Source organism: Pelodiscus sinensis, chromosome 1 (assembly GCF_052426305.1).
Source record: "Pelodiscus sinensis isolate ZL-2025 chromosome 1, ASM5242630v1, whole genome shotgun sequence".
NCBI lineage: Eukaryota > Metazoa > Chordata > Testudines > Trionychidae > Pelodiscus > Pelodiscus sinensis.
In genome coordinates, this window is record NC_143052.1 from 301,127,607 (window position 1) to 301,145,169 (window position 17,563).

Consider the following 17,563-nt stretch of genomic DNA (forward strand, 5'->3'; position numbering starts at 1 on the left):
AGGCCTCCAACTCCTAACATCAAAAAGATCAATCATTTTAATGAGATGATTTAATCTCACTCTTCCAGTATAAATTATTATCTATAAAAATGAAACTAAGTGACAGAAAAACCCACTCCATAGTTTTATTATTTACTAAAACCACCTCATTTTAAATATAGGATTGCAAAGTAAACAAATGGTAATAAATGTTCAGAAAATTTTCCTAATATGAAAAGATTTTACCATGCCAAAAATTAAAGGGCTCATTCCTTCATTAATGGATAAAATGTAAAACTGATGCGCTGAAATTAATGACAGACTTTAATAATAAATGAAACTTAAGTAATATGAAATTGTGTGTTTTTATATATTTGCAGTGATCACCAAAATATAACAACTAAACATAATTATCTAAATTGATCACTTGCTTTTAGGATAAACCTTTATATTATATTTTAAAATGTATCTTTACTGAATCTAATCGTAATTTTATTTTAATTACTGTACTAAACAATTAGAAAATTAGCAGATGGGCCTGAAAGTTCAAGAAATTATTTTGTTTTCCAAAATAGCAAAAATATTGCTCTATAATATAACTTTAATTAAATGGAATTAGTTGGCAAACAAACTAAATTAAAGGTAAGAACTTTGGAGCATGTGTCATCTCCCCAGAAAGCAGCAGTGACCAAGACCATCCCCTTAGTCTGAAGTGTTTAACTTTCGGTTTTAAACAATGATGACGACGTCTAGATTCCACGGACTAGATTTGTTTTTAATGGAGTGGACAGTGAAAAAACCCGAACTGAATTATTTTTACATTTCCCGTGTTTCAAATAAGTCACTCTGTGCCACGCTGCCCAGGACAAATATTTTTGGGGCAGTCACTTAGTAACAGTGGGGAACATATCTGCTTGTGTTCTTTTGCGCTAGTTATTGTTAGATCCAGATGCCCGTTGGGGGGACGAGATGGAGTATGAAACAATTCAGCAAGTTCATTTGTCTTACTAAATTCGCTGGGAGCTGACTTCACTTTGTCGGAGTAGGTCGGCCTGGCCTGTAAGTTTCCTTGCAGCTTAGCACCCGGGTATTTTCCCCCACCAGTACCAGAAACGGTTGAAAGGCGCTAAAAGGCACCACCTGCGTGCTAAAAGCCTGCCTACAGTTTCACACTTCAGACCCGCTCCCGGTCTGATTCAAGTCAGATTGGCCACTGTCCTCAACTTGGGCCTTCGGGGGAATTAGGCAGAATGGTGCATTTGGGCATCTCCCCCATCCCTAAGCGTGTCTGTGCCGGCTCCTGCAGCCCCTGGCTCGCGAGCTCTCCAGCAAACCGATGGGCCTTGGGGACTGACCTGAGCAAAGTGGGTCCTCGGTCCGTGCAGCCGGGGCCACTTGACCACCTGGGGATTTTATAGCGAATACCAGGGGTGGGGATTGCAGCATGTGCAGGGCCAACGACCCTCTCGGTAGTAGCGGCCCCGCCGAGCTAAGAGTTAGATTGGCTAATGAAAGTTGGCTCTGTCGGGACCAGTGCAGGCGGGGTCAGCGCTGCGGACAGAGGCTAATACAGAACCGGGGAAACTGAAGGGCAGGAGGAGAGCGCGAGGCTCGGAAAGCACCTCCTGCCCCCTGAACTAGACCGGGGCATGCCCAAGTAAGTGGGTAGGGCAGAGAGGCGACCGTGTGCCCGAAGACGAGAAGCGAGAACAGGGGGCGTGAGGGATGAACGGGGCACCTGATGACCCATTCCCTAGGCTGCAGCAGGCGGCAGCTCCACTCGCGGAACTAGCGGCGTCCCCGCCCCCCCCAGTCCAAAGAGCCGCGGCGTCAGGCCCCCGGGGGATTTCTTATTTTCAAAGCACAGTTGTCGAGAGAGCACCGGGGCAAAGCATTTTGCTCCCAAGCTAGATGGCTAAATCCGGCAAGAACGCCCAGCCGGCTGAGCAGAGTCCAGAGCCTGCCTCCTCACCAGCCCGGGTTTCGGCCCCTAGACGTGACACTTTGGATGAAGGGAAGAAAGTTGAGGAATATGGAAACGAGCTACTCCTTACACAAACAGCAGGAACTTGCTGCGGGCAGCCTTTCTTCGTCCTCGCTCCGTTATGACGCGATTGGGGGGGGGGGGGGGACTCTTGAAGGGTGAGCTGGTGCGGGTAGTAACTGGGCTAGGCGTCTGAAGACAATCCTAGTTTCATTTTAATCATGAATAGAAAGTTACAGACGCCCATGAAATTCTGCCTATGGATTAATAGTCATCGAAATACAGAGCCGTCTGTATTAACGCTACATCAAGACAGCAAAGCACAAAATAAACTGTACTATACCTTTGGTACAAACTTTGCCGCAGTAATACGCTTGTGACTTGAACACGTTAGTAGCACGTAAGGCATCTCTCTCTACCAGACCATAGAAGTTTCTTAGGAAATAATTTCAAGGGGCAGTACGTTTAAAAATTGGAGTCAAATTAAAATTTCTTAAAATGCGTGCTCTATAAATGCGAACTGTGTTTCTTCGTGAAGCAAAGCAGGGAAGATTCTGAGAAAGATGTTCCTTCCACTCTCTTTGCAAATAGGAGGACCGATTACTGACACTTAAGATACTGAAGGGGAAATTTGTTTAATTATATATCACACACACGAAAACCCAAACTGTCAGATTAGTTGTCTGCCAACATGTCTGCATTCGCTAATGTCCCTCCCGTGTGCACATTTATTAAAACAGCTTGCAAATAGAGTTCACAGTAAAATAAACTGTCCACATAAGGGAATTAATAGATATTTATTTTACAACGATGTTCAGAAAGGAATCTGAACATATATAGCTTTGCAATCTATTGGAGATATATACAGAATATAAAAATGAACTAAGCAGGAGCAAGTAAGATTTATACTAAGTATCTGCTACTTCTTAGACTGAATACGAAAATAAACTGTTATATGCATTTAGTAACTGGTATATCCTTCATACGTTTCATATACACACACAAATACATCAAAGAGAATGCAATATCTGCATAAACTTAAAATCGATTATACCCCGTCAGAATATCCTTAAAACCAATTTAATTAGGGGGTGTGTTGAAATATTTTGATCCTGCGAACGCTACATTGCCGAGAATCTATGGCCTTATACACTGGCCAATTCATGAGAGGAAAACTTCTGACCTGCAATTACAGACAACTATCAGGAGAAAAGAACATCATGATTTGATGCCAAGGACGAGGTAATGAATTTACGTCTCTGTTCTTTAAAGAGTAACCTCTTCCCCCTTCCCCCCGTAGCTCACTAGTTGAAGGATGTCCGTTAATACACCTGAATTCACATTTCAGCCTCAAGGAGACAAACAGGGATTCAGCGCAGAACATCGCACTTTTGCCAAGTCCTTTCAAAACATCAATACACCTCAAGTTACAGCAAAAGGCGAGAGATTCTTCTCAATTTCCAAATGCATAGGTGGCCTGGGTGGTTTTCTGCCAGCAGCCGCCTACCTTTAGTTTGTGTGTACATATATACAAGTATATATAGCCAAGAGACGGATTAATTAGCCGGGTTTGAGCTGAAGGAGGCTGCAGTGACGAGCCCAGTGGCGATTGGCCGCCCGCCTGCCTGGCCCTGCCTTTATAATTTCCACACGAGAGCATCTGGGCTCTTAGACTAACCAACAGCCAGCTTCTCCTGACACACACACACACACACACACACACACACACACACCCCGACACCCAGCACTTTTTCCACCATCTGATTAACAACCCTGCGCGCACACAGTGATTACTACAGGAAAACATAAACAAATACGGAGAGGGTTTATTGTTTTGACTACTGGAAGCCTTGCTGTGTCTCAGCTCAACTTTTGTTTTTATTGCTGCTCGGGAAGTGCCGATCTCAATGCTTTGCGCTCACTCAGTGATCATTTAAAAAAAAAGGAAAGAAAAATATCGCGCCCCACTTCGAGACTGCAGATCTAAAAAGGCAGGAAGAGAGCATCTGAGGAGCAGTAGCCACATCGTATTTTGAAAGACATTTATTACGTTTCAGAGCGCTGCAGCCTGTTTCTCCTCTGAAGTTGGCTCCAGCCTTAGCAGCCGCATTGGATCCCACAGCTTACTGCGAGACTCCGGTATATAATCCGGATCTCTGCCCCAATATGATCGCGGCCCAGGCCAAGCTGGTGTATCATCTGAATAAATATTACAACGAGAAATGCCAAGCCAGGAAAGCCGCCATCGCCAAAACTATCCGAGAAGTCTGCAAAGTGGTTTCGGACGTGCTAAAGGAAGTGGAGGTGCAGGAGCCCCGTTTCATCAGCTCTTTGAACGAGATGGACAACCGCTACGAGGGTTTGGAAGTCATTTCTCCCACAGAGTTTGAAGTGGTGCTTTATCTGAACCAAATGGGAGTTTTCAACTTCGTGGATGACGGCTCTTTGCCGGGCTGCGCCGTGTTAAAGTTAAGCGACGGGCGCAAGAGGAGCATGTCCCTTTGGGTGGAGTTCATCACGGCATCTGGTTACCTTTCCGCTCGCAAAATCCGGTCCAGATTTCAGACTCTGGTAGCCCAAGCCGTGGATAAATGCAGTTACAGAGACGTGGTAAAGATGGTGGCTGACACGAGTGAAGTGAAACTGAGAATCAGAGATAGATATGTCGTGCAAATCACCCCGGCTTTTAAATGCACAGGGATCTGGCCAAGGAGTGCTGCCCACTGGCCACTTCCCCACATCCCCTGGCCGGGACCCAACAGGGTAGCAGAAGTCAAAGCTGAAGGTTTCAACCTTTTATCTAAGGAGTGCCACTCGCTAGCAGGCAAGCAGAGTTCAGCCGAGAGTGATGCCTGGGTGCTGCAGTTCGCAGAAGCCGAGAACAGACTGCAGATGGGCGGTTGCAGAAAGAAATGCCTCTCTATCCTCAAAACCTTACGGGACCGTCATCTGGAACTGCCGGGACAACCCCTGAATAATTATCACATGAAGACTCTGGTTTCATACGAGTGTGAAAAGCATCCCCGGGAATCGGACTGGGACGAATCTTGCCTCGGCGACCGACTCAACGGGATTTTACTGCAACTCATCTCCTGTCTCCAATGCAGGAGGTGCCCACATTATTTCTTGCCTAATTTAGACCTGTTTCAAGGAAAACCTCATTCAGCCCTGGAAAACGCAGCCAAACAAACTTGGCGTCTGGCTAGGGAAATACTCACCAATCCGAAAAGTTTGGAAAAACTTTAGAGGACAGTTAAAATATGGGCCTAACTGATTAGTCTTCTGATTTTCAGATAAAGTTTAAACTTCCTGTTCAAAAAGTAAAATATTTCCACTCGAAAATGCTAATATTTTCTTTAAGAGGAATATTGCTTAGGCTTTTCTCTCTCTTACACACAAAGACACGCAGACACACAAAAGAGCAAACACTATGACATGTTTTCATCACAGTTTTGAAATTCCCTCTGAAAAAAATGTATGTTAACACCCGGAGACAAATTCGGCTGTAATTTAATATGATTGTGACAATTCTACGTAGAAACGGTACCAATGGATTATAAAAAAACCCGGTATTTTTATGTAAATTCTTCTGTGAGTAAAAGCTATTTGGATATGCCGTCTGAACAAAACCTTAATGTACATTTTAATTTGTATCAAATATTGTGATCTCACATTGTCTTTGAAATTGTGGATGTTGGTGTTTTGTGATTTGGTGAACAGAAGTTAAATTGCCATTTCGGATACTTCAGGACATTTTCTGCTAAAGAAGATACCATTTAAAAAGGTAGATTTTATCATGGTACTTTTGTTAATTGTCTTTTGAAGTGTCTGAACTTAAAAGTTTACATTTTCCGTTTCATATATATTGCTTGTTCTATTTCTAACATTCCATAAATATACTTGAAATGTTATTTAAATATATTCAAAAGAAATTTGGATTCTGCTTATATAATAACGCTTGAATATTGGAATTATATATTTGAAAAATGCACTTGAAATACACTGGATAATGACTTTTTGTGATTTAGATTATAATTTCTGTTGCTGATTTTATTTAATTACAAGCTAATAAATGAAGTAAAATAAATATTGTTAAGCGTTTCAAAACTGGATTAAGTTTTCTATTTGAAAATCACGCCAATGTTTTGCAAATCACATCCTTTTGTCGAACCCTGCTTAAATCCAGTGTGCAATGGCTAAAGGGAGCAGCCCTTTTCCTACTGATTAGTTTCGTGGGAAAAGAAAATATTGGTGTATCATATGCACCACAATTTAATGTGGTAATTAACAGAGTAACCAACACTTTCTATAGGTGTCAAAAATAAATTTACTTTTGAAAGATTCACTGTACTAGATTAATGTTTCTCCATGGTTTTTAGCTGTATTGAGGGAGAAAAATAGGACTGAAGCAAAGGAAACTGAATGAGCAATGAGTAATTCCTGACAAAAATCAATATTTTGGAGAAAGTAAGTAATAAAGAAAAAAGCAACATTTACAGGTGAAGGGGTCAAGCCAGTAGCAGCAAAATGAAGAACAATATAACTTCCGACCTACAAATCCACTATGGATGTAACAAGGTTGCAAGTTGCATATGTAGAAATCAACTCTGACGTTCCAAAGGCATCCGGGGAGAATAGCATGTGTACACTCATACAGTTGCAAGCTATTACAAACTGTCTATTCATACTCCAGCACGATTATTCAGAATGTATATTTCTTTGAAGTATTTTAAGATTTAAATGCATAACACAGATTCAAAATAGCAACGAACATAATTTAGTAAAAAACTTAATAGTCAACAAGTGCTGAACCAAGAAAATTATTGCCGGTGTGATGTCCCGTTATAAGAAGTCATAGTGGGTGGATGTTAGTGAAACTGTTATAATGGTTACTGTGTAATAATCTTTTATATTTATTCCGACGAGGACGTTCTCAATTTCAGACATTATTCCTCAACAGAAACCCCACTTTATTAAAACACACGTGCTTTCAAAAACGATAACTGCATTTTTAAAAAGTTATCTTTGAAACACATTTACAGTAAATGATTTTTTTTTTGCAAAAAAAATATAGGAATGACTTTTAGAAGCATCTCCTGTATTTTTCTCTCCTACACGAAGAAACTTGTAAAACTGTTTTGTGACTGTATAGAGAATAAAGCAATAATAATAAGCAGAAACCACATGGAAAAAAAGATGACATATATCCCTATAACAAATATCCCCACCACATGTATGCTCCATTTAAATTCATTTTTTTATTCTCAACAGTAAAACAGAAATGTATGTGAATAGCTCTTAACTTGGTTAGATCTGCTTCTCTTGCAGATGTCAAGGAGTTTTGTAATATTAATTTTTTTTTAAAAATAGAGATTTCCCAAGAATCAGCTGCTGTGTTCAGGCCCATATGATAGCCATTTTCCTTTTCAGACAGTGAACACTAAATTTCAGTATTCGAACAGACAACATTTATTAAAACGTGCAAGTATTTTCCTATTTGGAAACTCGTGTTCTTGGAATAAAGGGATTCTATAAAATCCACTTCAAGAGCAAAGCCCATCATTGTGTCTTAGAGGACCGCGGTCTGGGACCGCTGTTACCTCAAGGGATTTCAGAGCAATTGGCTTAACTCCTAAATCTGCCCGTGTTCATACAAAGGCATTCAGAGAAAGATTGTTAAAAATGTGCACGCTGTAATAGAGGATTTGCCATCATTAATACATTTCGCTTTTTAATAAAACACAGTGAAAGACCACAGGAGTAAGGCGTTTGGGGGAGGAGGGGACCTTTCGCATCGGAGGATGTTCTCCGGACAGTGTTTAACATACAAATCGCTTTCAGACCATGTCTAATGTAAACACACCCAGGCAACGAGGAAACGCACTCTACTCACTTTGGGGTCAATCTTCTTGAAGGCGGGATCATCCTCATCCACCTCAAAGTAGATTTCCGTGGTAGTGATGGAGAGAGTACCTTTGGCCACTACCACAGGGGCGATGAGCTGTGCCGGCGTGCTGAGAACCACCGGGCCTGCAAAGCAAGGGCAGAGGCGTCAGGCAGGCCGTAGTAACTTCAGCCTACCCTTCCCCATTCCTTACTGAATGCAGGCACCCAACTATCCGCCTAATAAAGTCCATTTGTAAGTTGCCTTATGTCTTTCTTGCGAGTGCTTACCACCCTGCTCCCTCATGAGTAGTCTGACAAGAGTTTCTGAGCTGTAGAGTGAGACTCCGAGATGAATCAATAACCAAAATTCACGGGGGCTAGAATGAAAAATTACTGCTCTTAGAAGCGGGTTCCTTCTCCCTTCCTGACCTTCTGATAATTAACACTACCACTGTTTAGATACAGAAGCCTGCAAGTAGCACTGACACGTTACTTATAGGTCTCAATAAACGGGGTCAGGAGGTTCATGCGAAGGGAGTCCCAAAAGCTAATAGTTTCCACAAAGTCTGGGGATTCATCTCTAGATATCTGCGCTTTCCTGGGAAAAGCAAATACAGCAGTCTGTACTTTTATAGACGCCTTTCATTAGCGTTAACTCCGAGCTACAGCTTAAATCAGAAGACATCACAAAAGAAAAAAAAAGTCACTTTAGTGAAGCCTCAAAAAGCAGCACTCAATGTGTTATGGGTTTCCAGCAAGATCATATTTATTTCAATGTCTTTTCACTAAGAACTTTAAAAATAATTGTACCATAACCTTTTGCACAAAATAGAATTCTTTGCGAGCCATATGTGTATTGAGGGATGGGGGTAGGGTCATTTGTAACTGCCAGCCTTTATGGCGCATTGTTTTAATTTTAGGAAATCATTCCTGCTTGAATACAAAGGGGCACTACAGATGACCATCCTCCCATCTGATCTTTCATCCGAATTCAATAAATCTGCCGTTAAACTGATAACTTGCTTAGAAAGATCCCTTATTCTAAACTAAAATAGATGAATTATAAAACTCTCTTGCAGACCACAGCTAACTTGCAAGGAAAATCTATATTTCTAGACACATGAAATATAAGTAATAAAGGAGTACTCGACATTTTGGAAATTCAGTGAAACCAAGCTATTTTACAGAAAGCTTTAAAAGGCTATTCACCCTAACTAATGTAAAAACGACCCTTGTTGTATTTATGTCGTTGGAATGTGCGGTCCACGAACCAGGGGCGCGTGCAGGTGACCGTCTGGCTGCTATATGCGCCTCTCCCCTTGCAATCCCCAGGCGCTGCCTAGACGCTCTAGGTGAGTGGGCTTGCGGCACACTGGCACGGCCATGGCAAGCTCTGGACTTATTCTGCACAACAGCACCAAGGCTAATAGGCACCGGTACAGCCTTCTCCTGCTCCCTCAATGCTACACACACACACACACACACACACACACACACACACACTTTACAATCAGAGCGTGTAGGCAACGCTTCACATTGCTCACTTAGTCCGACTTAATCGTCTATCAGCTCATCTGTCAGGCTGTTAATACTTTGAGAACCACCAAGTTTGAGACTCTACTGCACAACGTATTGTCATTTCCTTTGCAAAATAAATGAGCAGGCAGGCACGGATTATTGTGTGAACAAGAGGGAATCTAAAACTCAACTGTTTCACTGACAAGCTTTCAGCCGCCCAGTGTGGCAGGCGAGATAAGATTGATACAAACTCTAGTTTTCCTTCATTTTATTGTTTTCCATCTCCTAACAAACCAGTGTAGCAGCTTGACTCCTGTCAGCTGATCTGAATCACATGCCGCGGGTTTGCTTTGCTTCTGTCCCCTTTTAGCCTCCATCTTCTCTCCGTTATTCTGCTGTGCGAGCCAAGCCCAGCCGCGCCGCCCCGCGCCGCTAGGAAACCTGGCCTCTCTGCAAAGGGCAGGGTGATCGATCTGCAACGGCGCTTTAAAGGCTCATCAATCTTAATCTAGGTTGCTCAAGTAATTATGCCCGATTCTGTTGTACGATTACAAGTGGATTTGGGTTTCTATTCCCTAGGCCCCTCTTCTTTGTGTTTATAGAAGGAGGATCTATCTACGGCCAGCAGCTCCCTGCCCTGCAGAACCACTTGCCCTCTTAAGCAGACCATTCCAACCTCTCTTTTAACCTTTATCCAGCAGTGCCACCAGAGCAGCCGTCTGGCCCTCCCTACTCACTGTGCTGTACACACAGCAATGGCTTTCCGGGCTACAAGAAAACTGCGTTAAGATGATGCATACTGGAAACAACTTGATATTCTATCATTTTAAGGAGGCGTTAGAAGGCCTCACTGAATCCCAGAAGGAAGATCATCCGTTTAATCCAATTACCTCTCTTTCCCTTGTGTTATGGGAATAAAATAAAAACAAAGTTGCTGGTATTTAATGGTCAAAAGGCCAAAGCTTATAACCAGAAATCTACAAGGACAATAGGGGAACGCCATGAGTAGATTCGTACGGGTCCGTGTATGTGTAGAAACCGTCTCCCCCTCTCCGGCCCCCTCCCCCCGTTCTTCCCCTCTACAAACACAACCGTGCTATATAGCAGGAGGGGTTCACGTCCAAGACTGTGATCTAACTCAGGGTAGGATCAGTGAATTTCAGCAAAGATTGAAGTGATTTTGACCAGAAGACAGTGCAGCTGTATTCAAACGACATTCTACATTTGTAGAAACGTAGTACAAGTCAGAGCTCTGCAAATGCTTTCACAATGGCCCTCATCGTACTTTCCAAGGAAAAGGGATAATTTCTATGAACCGTATTTCCTTCCAAAGAGGGGATGAGGACTTTCTCTGAATTTCTACGGGATTTCTTATTTTGTTACAGGGGAAAACAGATTTTTTAATTCCTACAGCTGTCTCTCCTCCTCCCCGAAGAGGACGCAAAATGAAATATGCAGTCTTATTAGTATGTCATTTTTACACTAGTCCTTTGGAAATCTCCAATTACAACTTCCAATTCCATAGCATGTTTAAGGAGCACTGAGTCTTTTTGTTGTAGCCTTCAGGGAGCAAACCAGCCACTGAGAGAATACGAAATTAATCCACTACAGCTATAGAGAGAGAGGATTATGTTTTAATCCCCTTTGGGATAGTCGCTGGATTTTAAGGATCCGATATTAAAATGTTTACACAAGGCATAATCAAAATACTGCAGATTTTCCATATGGTGCCCAGTTATCTGGAAGCTCAGAGTTCTTTTCCACAGCACAGCCGACCATCTAGGGAAACAATAGCGCAACACACCTAACGCCAGAGTTTGATGGGCTCTTTCGTTTTTGGAAAAATACAGCTACAGCTGCCAATCAAACCCAGTAAACCTTGGTATTGGAGAACGGCGCTTTTGGTTTGGAAGCGAATATTCATTTCAAGCACAGTCACAGTAATAAAAAACATGCACAGGAATGAGCTCTCCCAGCACACACCAGTATGATATGTGGGGCATTAGGAATCAGTTACAAAAATGAATCTGCTCCTAATGCAGGTTAAATTGCAACTAAAAAGACAAAGCTCGCAAAGTCTGCAAAGAGAGGAAGTGTTCTCCTGCACTAATTTCACGATACAATTTGGGGTTTGTTTATGGGTTTAAGGTTACCACACCCTGTTATCTCTAGAAAAGCAGACCCCCCCCCCAACCGTTTGTCAGGAATCTGGATGCTTTAAAAGAAATTCTTTTCAAGCATAATTTAGTGAACGTTTTGAAGTGGGGGAGGGGAAAAGGGAGCAGCTGAACAGACGCAACACAAGGTACAGGTACAGTTAAGAACTCACTTTAGAGCCACAGCTTTTATAATTAGCTCACATGCAAGATTTTCCATCTTGTGTGTCACCTGTAGACTGGAAGCCAGATGTGATTTACATTTCTAAAACAACTGATGAAGGGAATATACATTTTAAAAAGTAATATTTGTTTTTTTTCAAAAGTAAATACTTGTGGGATTGGGCAGTTCCACTAAAAACACAGAAATCATTATCTGTTTTTCCTCTTTGTTAACATCTTGATATACAAGGAATTGGTTTCTTGTATTATAAGGCTAGCAAACAAGGTCAATGCAAATTAAAAGTTTTATGACCTGAAAGCTTGCAATTGACAAAAACAACATTGATAAAATTACTCCTCTGGAATATGGCCTTTTATGAAAGCTCAACAAATGTAACATTCTGAAATATTATCTTAAAGATTTCAACTCTCTCAAAAGTGCTTTTAGGTGGTTGTATTTAATGGTAAGAGCTAAATAGAAGTTGGTGTTTAAACTGCAGGTGTATTTGCTAAAATGAGTGTCCAATAATTCCTAAGTGGAAATATGTTTTAGTGCACCTGTTGAATTATGAAAAAAAATATTTGTATAGCTGGTACAGGTTTATAATATTAACCTGAGCAAGAACATTTGAGAGGTAACAACAGAAGATAAAGGAAATGTATTTTGTATATGGGTAGTATAAATGGAAAAACCTAGTTTTGTACAATTTCAAAAAGCACACCTTAGTATTCAATCTGTACCACTTTAATTTGATGACTTGTTGTCCTACAGATATGGTATATAATAAAAACAGTGTTGGTATCAACAACAGAGATGGATTTTATACATATTAATTAGATTTTGCTATTTTAAAATAAATTCAACTTTTAAAAAATAATTGTGTTCAGTTGAAAGATGGCATGAAAAACCATCTTTTATCTTAACTAGAACAGTCTATTATGCTGTTCATCATTTAATTTTTAAAAATCTAAATGTGCACTTGCTATAAACCTCAAATGTATTAATTTTTGAAATACAAATAATAATTTATGCTTTAACTCAAGTGCAAATAGAGCAAATTAACAATATCACAATTTAAAAATTCTAAAACAAGACTATCTGAAATGTTTCCATACTTTGAAACAAGTGGTTAAAAAGTTTCAATTAATATTTTAAATTTAAAAGATTATATAGATAGGTTTGATTTTTTTTATTATCACAGAATGAAGATAGAACTAGCTTTAGGCCCCAGATAAAAAGAACAAGGGAAAAGGATTTAAAGGCAAGGGAACCCAAAATAACGATAAAGATATAGATAGCTAAACTGTATCAATATAGGGAAACATATATTACTGATGTGCAGAATTCAAATAATTTAGCCCTCTTTTTTGCTAATATTTTTATAAATCAGTTAATATCCTGAAATTTCTCCCAATCAGGAGGTCGGACCCTATTTATTATATGGTCAAGAAGTGGTAGTTAACTTCCACTCAATGAGATACTATAATGCTAAGGTCATCTTATAGATAGGGCCCTACTAAATTCACATCCATGAGTAATAGGTCAAGGACTGTGAAATTTTGCCTCTCCCCATGAAATTTGGTCTTGTGTGCTTTTACCCTGTACTATCCAGATTTCACAGGGGACACCAGTGTTGTTCAAATTGTGAATCCTTACAAAAAAGGGAGTTACAAAGGATCACAAAGTTATTTTAGGGTGGTTGTAGTGTGGTGTCCTTAGTTCTGAACTGCCTTCAGAACTGTGTTCACAGAGAACAGTGGCTGTTCACAGGGCGTCAAGTTCTGAAGGCAGTGCCCCACAAGTAGAAGCACAAAAGGGAGGCAATACTGTACCATGTTATCCTTTCTTCTGGGCTGTTGCCTTCAAAGCTGGGCAGCCAGGGAATGGCAAGCTGCTGACTGAGGGCCCAATATTGCAGACATCAGCAAAGAAGGGTTAGAAATACCAGACAATCCTCACTTCTGTGCTGCTATTCGGTGGCAGCTCTGCCTTCAAAGCTGGGCTTCTGATCAGTAGAGCCCTGTGCAGATACAAAGTCTGAATCCCCATCTGCAAAAATGAACTGCAGATTTCCACTTCCACATAGTGAATGAAAGAGAGGCAACAGCCTCTGTGGGTCCCTGGGCAAGGTGTGTGGGAGCCTGGTTCCAGGCTCCCGTAAGGGGTGGGGTCTCAGGTGGAAGGGGCAGGGTGGAGGACAGCCAGTTCTCAGCACTGCCCATATGACAGCACCAGCACTCCAGCAGCAATTTCAATGGCCCAGGGTTCCAACCACTGCCACTGCTACAATTGCAGCAACGGCGGCCAGGAGCCCCGGGCCCCTTTGAATTGCTGGTTCCTGGGCCATCTGCCCTCTTTGCCTCTCCTGCTTTATCAGTGGGCCTGCATGGATGGCCTCATCAGTGGGCCTCCACAGATATAAAGCAGATATCCGCAAAATGGCAGGGTTCTTGATACAAACTTTATATCTGCATTTGCATGTGTATCCACACAAATGAGCTGTGGTTACCTGTGTTTATAAAGCAGATACCCACAGATTTGCAGGGCTCTGCAGGTCAGCAGCCACCATTCTACAGCTACCCAACTCTGAAAGCAGTGCTGCTGCATGTAGCAGCACAGAAAGAAGGGTCGCTCTTCTGAAAACCTTGCTCCTAATAAACTTGCAATCCCCTTTCCCCAATTCCTTGTTGGGTTAGAATCCTACAATTATGACACCATGAAATTTAGGTTTATGTAAGTGAAATAATAAAATTTACAATTTTCAAAATTCTATGACTGTGAAATGGAGCGACATCAATGGTGAATTTGGTAGGGCCTACTTGTAGGACAATGTAAATTCAGTATCCATTAATTAGTTTTAGTAATAGATTTCAACGTATCTTAAAAGTGACCAAATTGTTGATTGTAAAAATAACCAGATTCTAAATCTGACTACTGTGCTTTCTTATCTCTAAATCACCAGGAAACATCAACTTCATTCTCCTCCCCAGCTACAACTCACTATGTCTAATGTCTGTCCTTGCCTATTAACCCACATTTTTATATTGAGGATGAGGAACCTTATAGACTGTTTCTTTTTAATGGACATTATTAAGTTGAACAGATAGAGCCCCGATTCTTAAATTTGACCCAAGGTGTTGTGCTGTTGTTTTGCACAATTCAGATACTTAAAAAAAAATAAAGAACTGCTTTTATGATCTTTCCAAAAGCAATAATGAAAGAATTTCAACAGCTCAGCTCTCATGAGTAGCGTCATAACAATAAAAATGTATTTGCATGAAAGAGGAAATTGTAAAAAAAAAAAAAAAAAGTTTAAATATTTCAATAGTGAATGAAGTAAAAGCAAATATAAAAAAATACTTGGCATCTCCTTGAAACATAATGGGACATATTCTGACATATGGTATATATGGACGCAGCTCCCATTTCAATGAGGGCCATGTGTATATCCATAGGAAAATTTCTCTCTCAGCTCTTCTGTTCAAAATATGGTGCAAGGCATCCATAATATAAGGCTTCATCCGTCTTCCATTTAAGTCAATGGAAAAACTCCAAGATCTGATGGTACAGGATGAATTACATTGATGAATGAGTTCCTGGACAGGGGGAAAACCCATTATGAAAACATGCTGAACCATGCACCTGCTGCTAACTGTCCAGAGTTACATGATTCTGGCAAGCTTAGGCTGCAGACACAGGGATGAGCACTGATTGTCCATTACCCAAGGAAATATAAAAGACCAAGCAAAAGTTATGCAATGGACATTCTGCTGGACTTGATTTTTACTCCACCCAAGCAGCTCAAAGGTGCCTGAGAACCACTGAACATAAGCCTGCATCCTCGTGCACAAAGTGTTCTTAAAACTGTGGGCAACAGAAAGTACCAGCTGAAGGGAAAGACAGCATCCTAATATCCCTGTATAATGTCAAAGGATCTTGCACCAATTGGGGCAACTACAGGCTGATCTCATTATGAGTCCTTGGAAAGGTCTTCATTCCCCTTTTACTTGGTAGGATGCAACCAACTCTATTTGACTGTTGTGCAATCGACAATGGATGCTGACCTTTCCCTCCAGCTTCTGGATAAGTTGCACTATGAATTTAACTGCTGGTTTCATGTGGCATACATCAACAGGCTTCCGATTTGGTTGTTAGGCCAACATTTTGGGTTGCACTGAAAGGAACTGGCATTCCAAATTTTCTGCTAAATCTGGTGTATGATCTTCTGTTACCACTGCTAGAGGGTGCACTGGTTTGTAGCTTTTGAGGTGTTTCTACATTATCTCAGGTATGGCAGGGACGCGTTCTCTCCCTGGCAGTATTCTGTTGAGCTATCAATTGGATATTAGGACTTGCCACTTTTATATGTTAGAATCCAACACTGGCCAAGAAGTGTTCACCAACCAGGACTACATTGATGGCACTGCCCTGCTTGTGGAGACATAAGAGAATTTCTGCCTTGCCTTCCAACATTTCCAAGATGCCACCTGAACCACTGGAGTTAAACATCTCATGACAGAAGACCAAAGTTCAGAACCTTTGAGATGGGCCAGCAGATGGGCCAGCAGTACACTTAAGGATGAGTACCATGGAGAGCGTTGTTCAGTTAATCTATTAAGCTGCAAGCAGAGTGCAAATGGTCACAGCAAACCTGATGTTTTTCAACAAGTTTCATCACTTCCTGCATGAAGTTCATGCCTCACATATGGATGTACAAATATCTGTGTGGAGACCATGGCTGGTAGGTGAACCAGCTGCTGGGGAAGGCTAGCCTTGACCCCTCCCCTTCCACTGGAGGCCCCTCCATTTCTGCCCTCTTCCCCACTGGAGCCCAAAACACACACAGTGTGCCACTGACCCAGCTTTGGGCTACCTGAGTACCCCCAACTCCAGAGCACCAGAGGGATCCTAACTGCCCACAACCCTAGAGTGCAGGGTGGGTGGCACAACTGCAGCACCCCCACCTGATCCCTGGAGTAGGTGGCACAGTCAAAGTGCCCACAGTCTGAGCCCCAGAGTGCTGGGTGGCCGCACCCTGAGCCCTGGAGCAGTGGTCAGATGGCACATGGGCGGGGCCATACCAGGCTGTTTGTGGAGGTTCAGCCTCATCCAGCCTATGATAGGCTTAGGCCTATGGCTAAAAGAAAATTCAGGATATATCAAGTCTATGATTTGCATTGCTGTATGGGTAAGAACGTGGATCTTCTTATGGACAGACTTAGAGTGGCTAGCAATAGAGATTCCATGTATTCTGAGAGCACCAGATCCTGAGCATAATATGCTTTTGCAAAAATTTCATAATCTCACAGAGATCTGACCTTCTTTCAATCACTCATATTCAAAAGCAGCTTTGAATATCACCAGACTGGACAAATACACCTTAGCCATTCTCCAATAAATTGTGAAGGGTTAAATGCTCTGATCCCACATAGCTGTTTCCAAGATTCGTGGATTTGCATGATTGTGCCAGATCTGAGAACTTCACCGCTCAATGCCTGGTATGCCCCTTTCAATCCTGGTTACTTCGGTTGGTGAAATGGTCCAAAGTAGACTCTGTGTGTTTGATTATGATGATCAAGCCTGTAGCGTGCTCAGCCCACTGTAATCAAGCACTCCCCACCTCCTTCCCTTCATAGTGGAAACAACTAATGACCTGTCTAAAGGATCACTTAAACAATTTATGGAGCCCAGCTGAAGTATGTTTTGTCCCATTGATGCAGTTAAAGCATGGTTCCAATTTATAGGGTAGATGAGATCTCAACAATGTCCTTCAACTGAGTTGAAGCCTTGAACAATTCACATGGACTTAGAAGGTTTCAGAGACATGGTTAAGATTCCGTCTCAACTGCTGCCAGATGATTCTGTATCAGCGATTGC

At 41.7% G+C, this 17,563-nt stretch overlaps 2 protein-coding genes across 17 annotated transcripts in view; one reads left to right on the top strand and one right to left on the bottom strand.

The window, feature by feature from the left end:
- The window catches only part of NBEA (neurobeachin), a 748,862-nt gene that overhangs the window by 231,029 nt on the left and 500,270 nt on the right, over window positions 1–17,563 (bottom strand). For all 16 annotated transcript variants that reach the window (XM_075919178.2, XM_075919174.2, XM_075919172.2 and 13 more), the window contains one exon: window positions 7,857–7,993. In XM_075919178.2, coding sequence (XP_075775293.2) covers window positions 7,857–7,993 — 137 coding nt within the window. The remainder of the gene's footprint in view (window positions 1–7,856; window positions 7,994–17,563) is intronic.
- Window positions 3,554–5,801, top strand: MAB21L1 (mab-21 like 1). The gene has a single exon (XM_006134219.5). The coding sequence runs from the start codon at window positions 4,130–4,132 to the stop codon at window positions 5,207–5,209; it is 1,080 nt and encodes a 359-aa protein (XP_006134281.1). The 5' UTR covers window positions 3,554–4,129; the 3' UTR covers window positions 5,210–5,801.

Bases quoted from the DNA above. Each gene is read 5' to 3' on its own strand.
- MAB21L1 (XM_006134219.5), top strand. From the start codon at position 4,130: ATGATCGCGGCCCAGGCCAAGCTGGTGTATCATCTGAATAAATATTAC.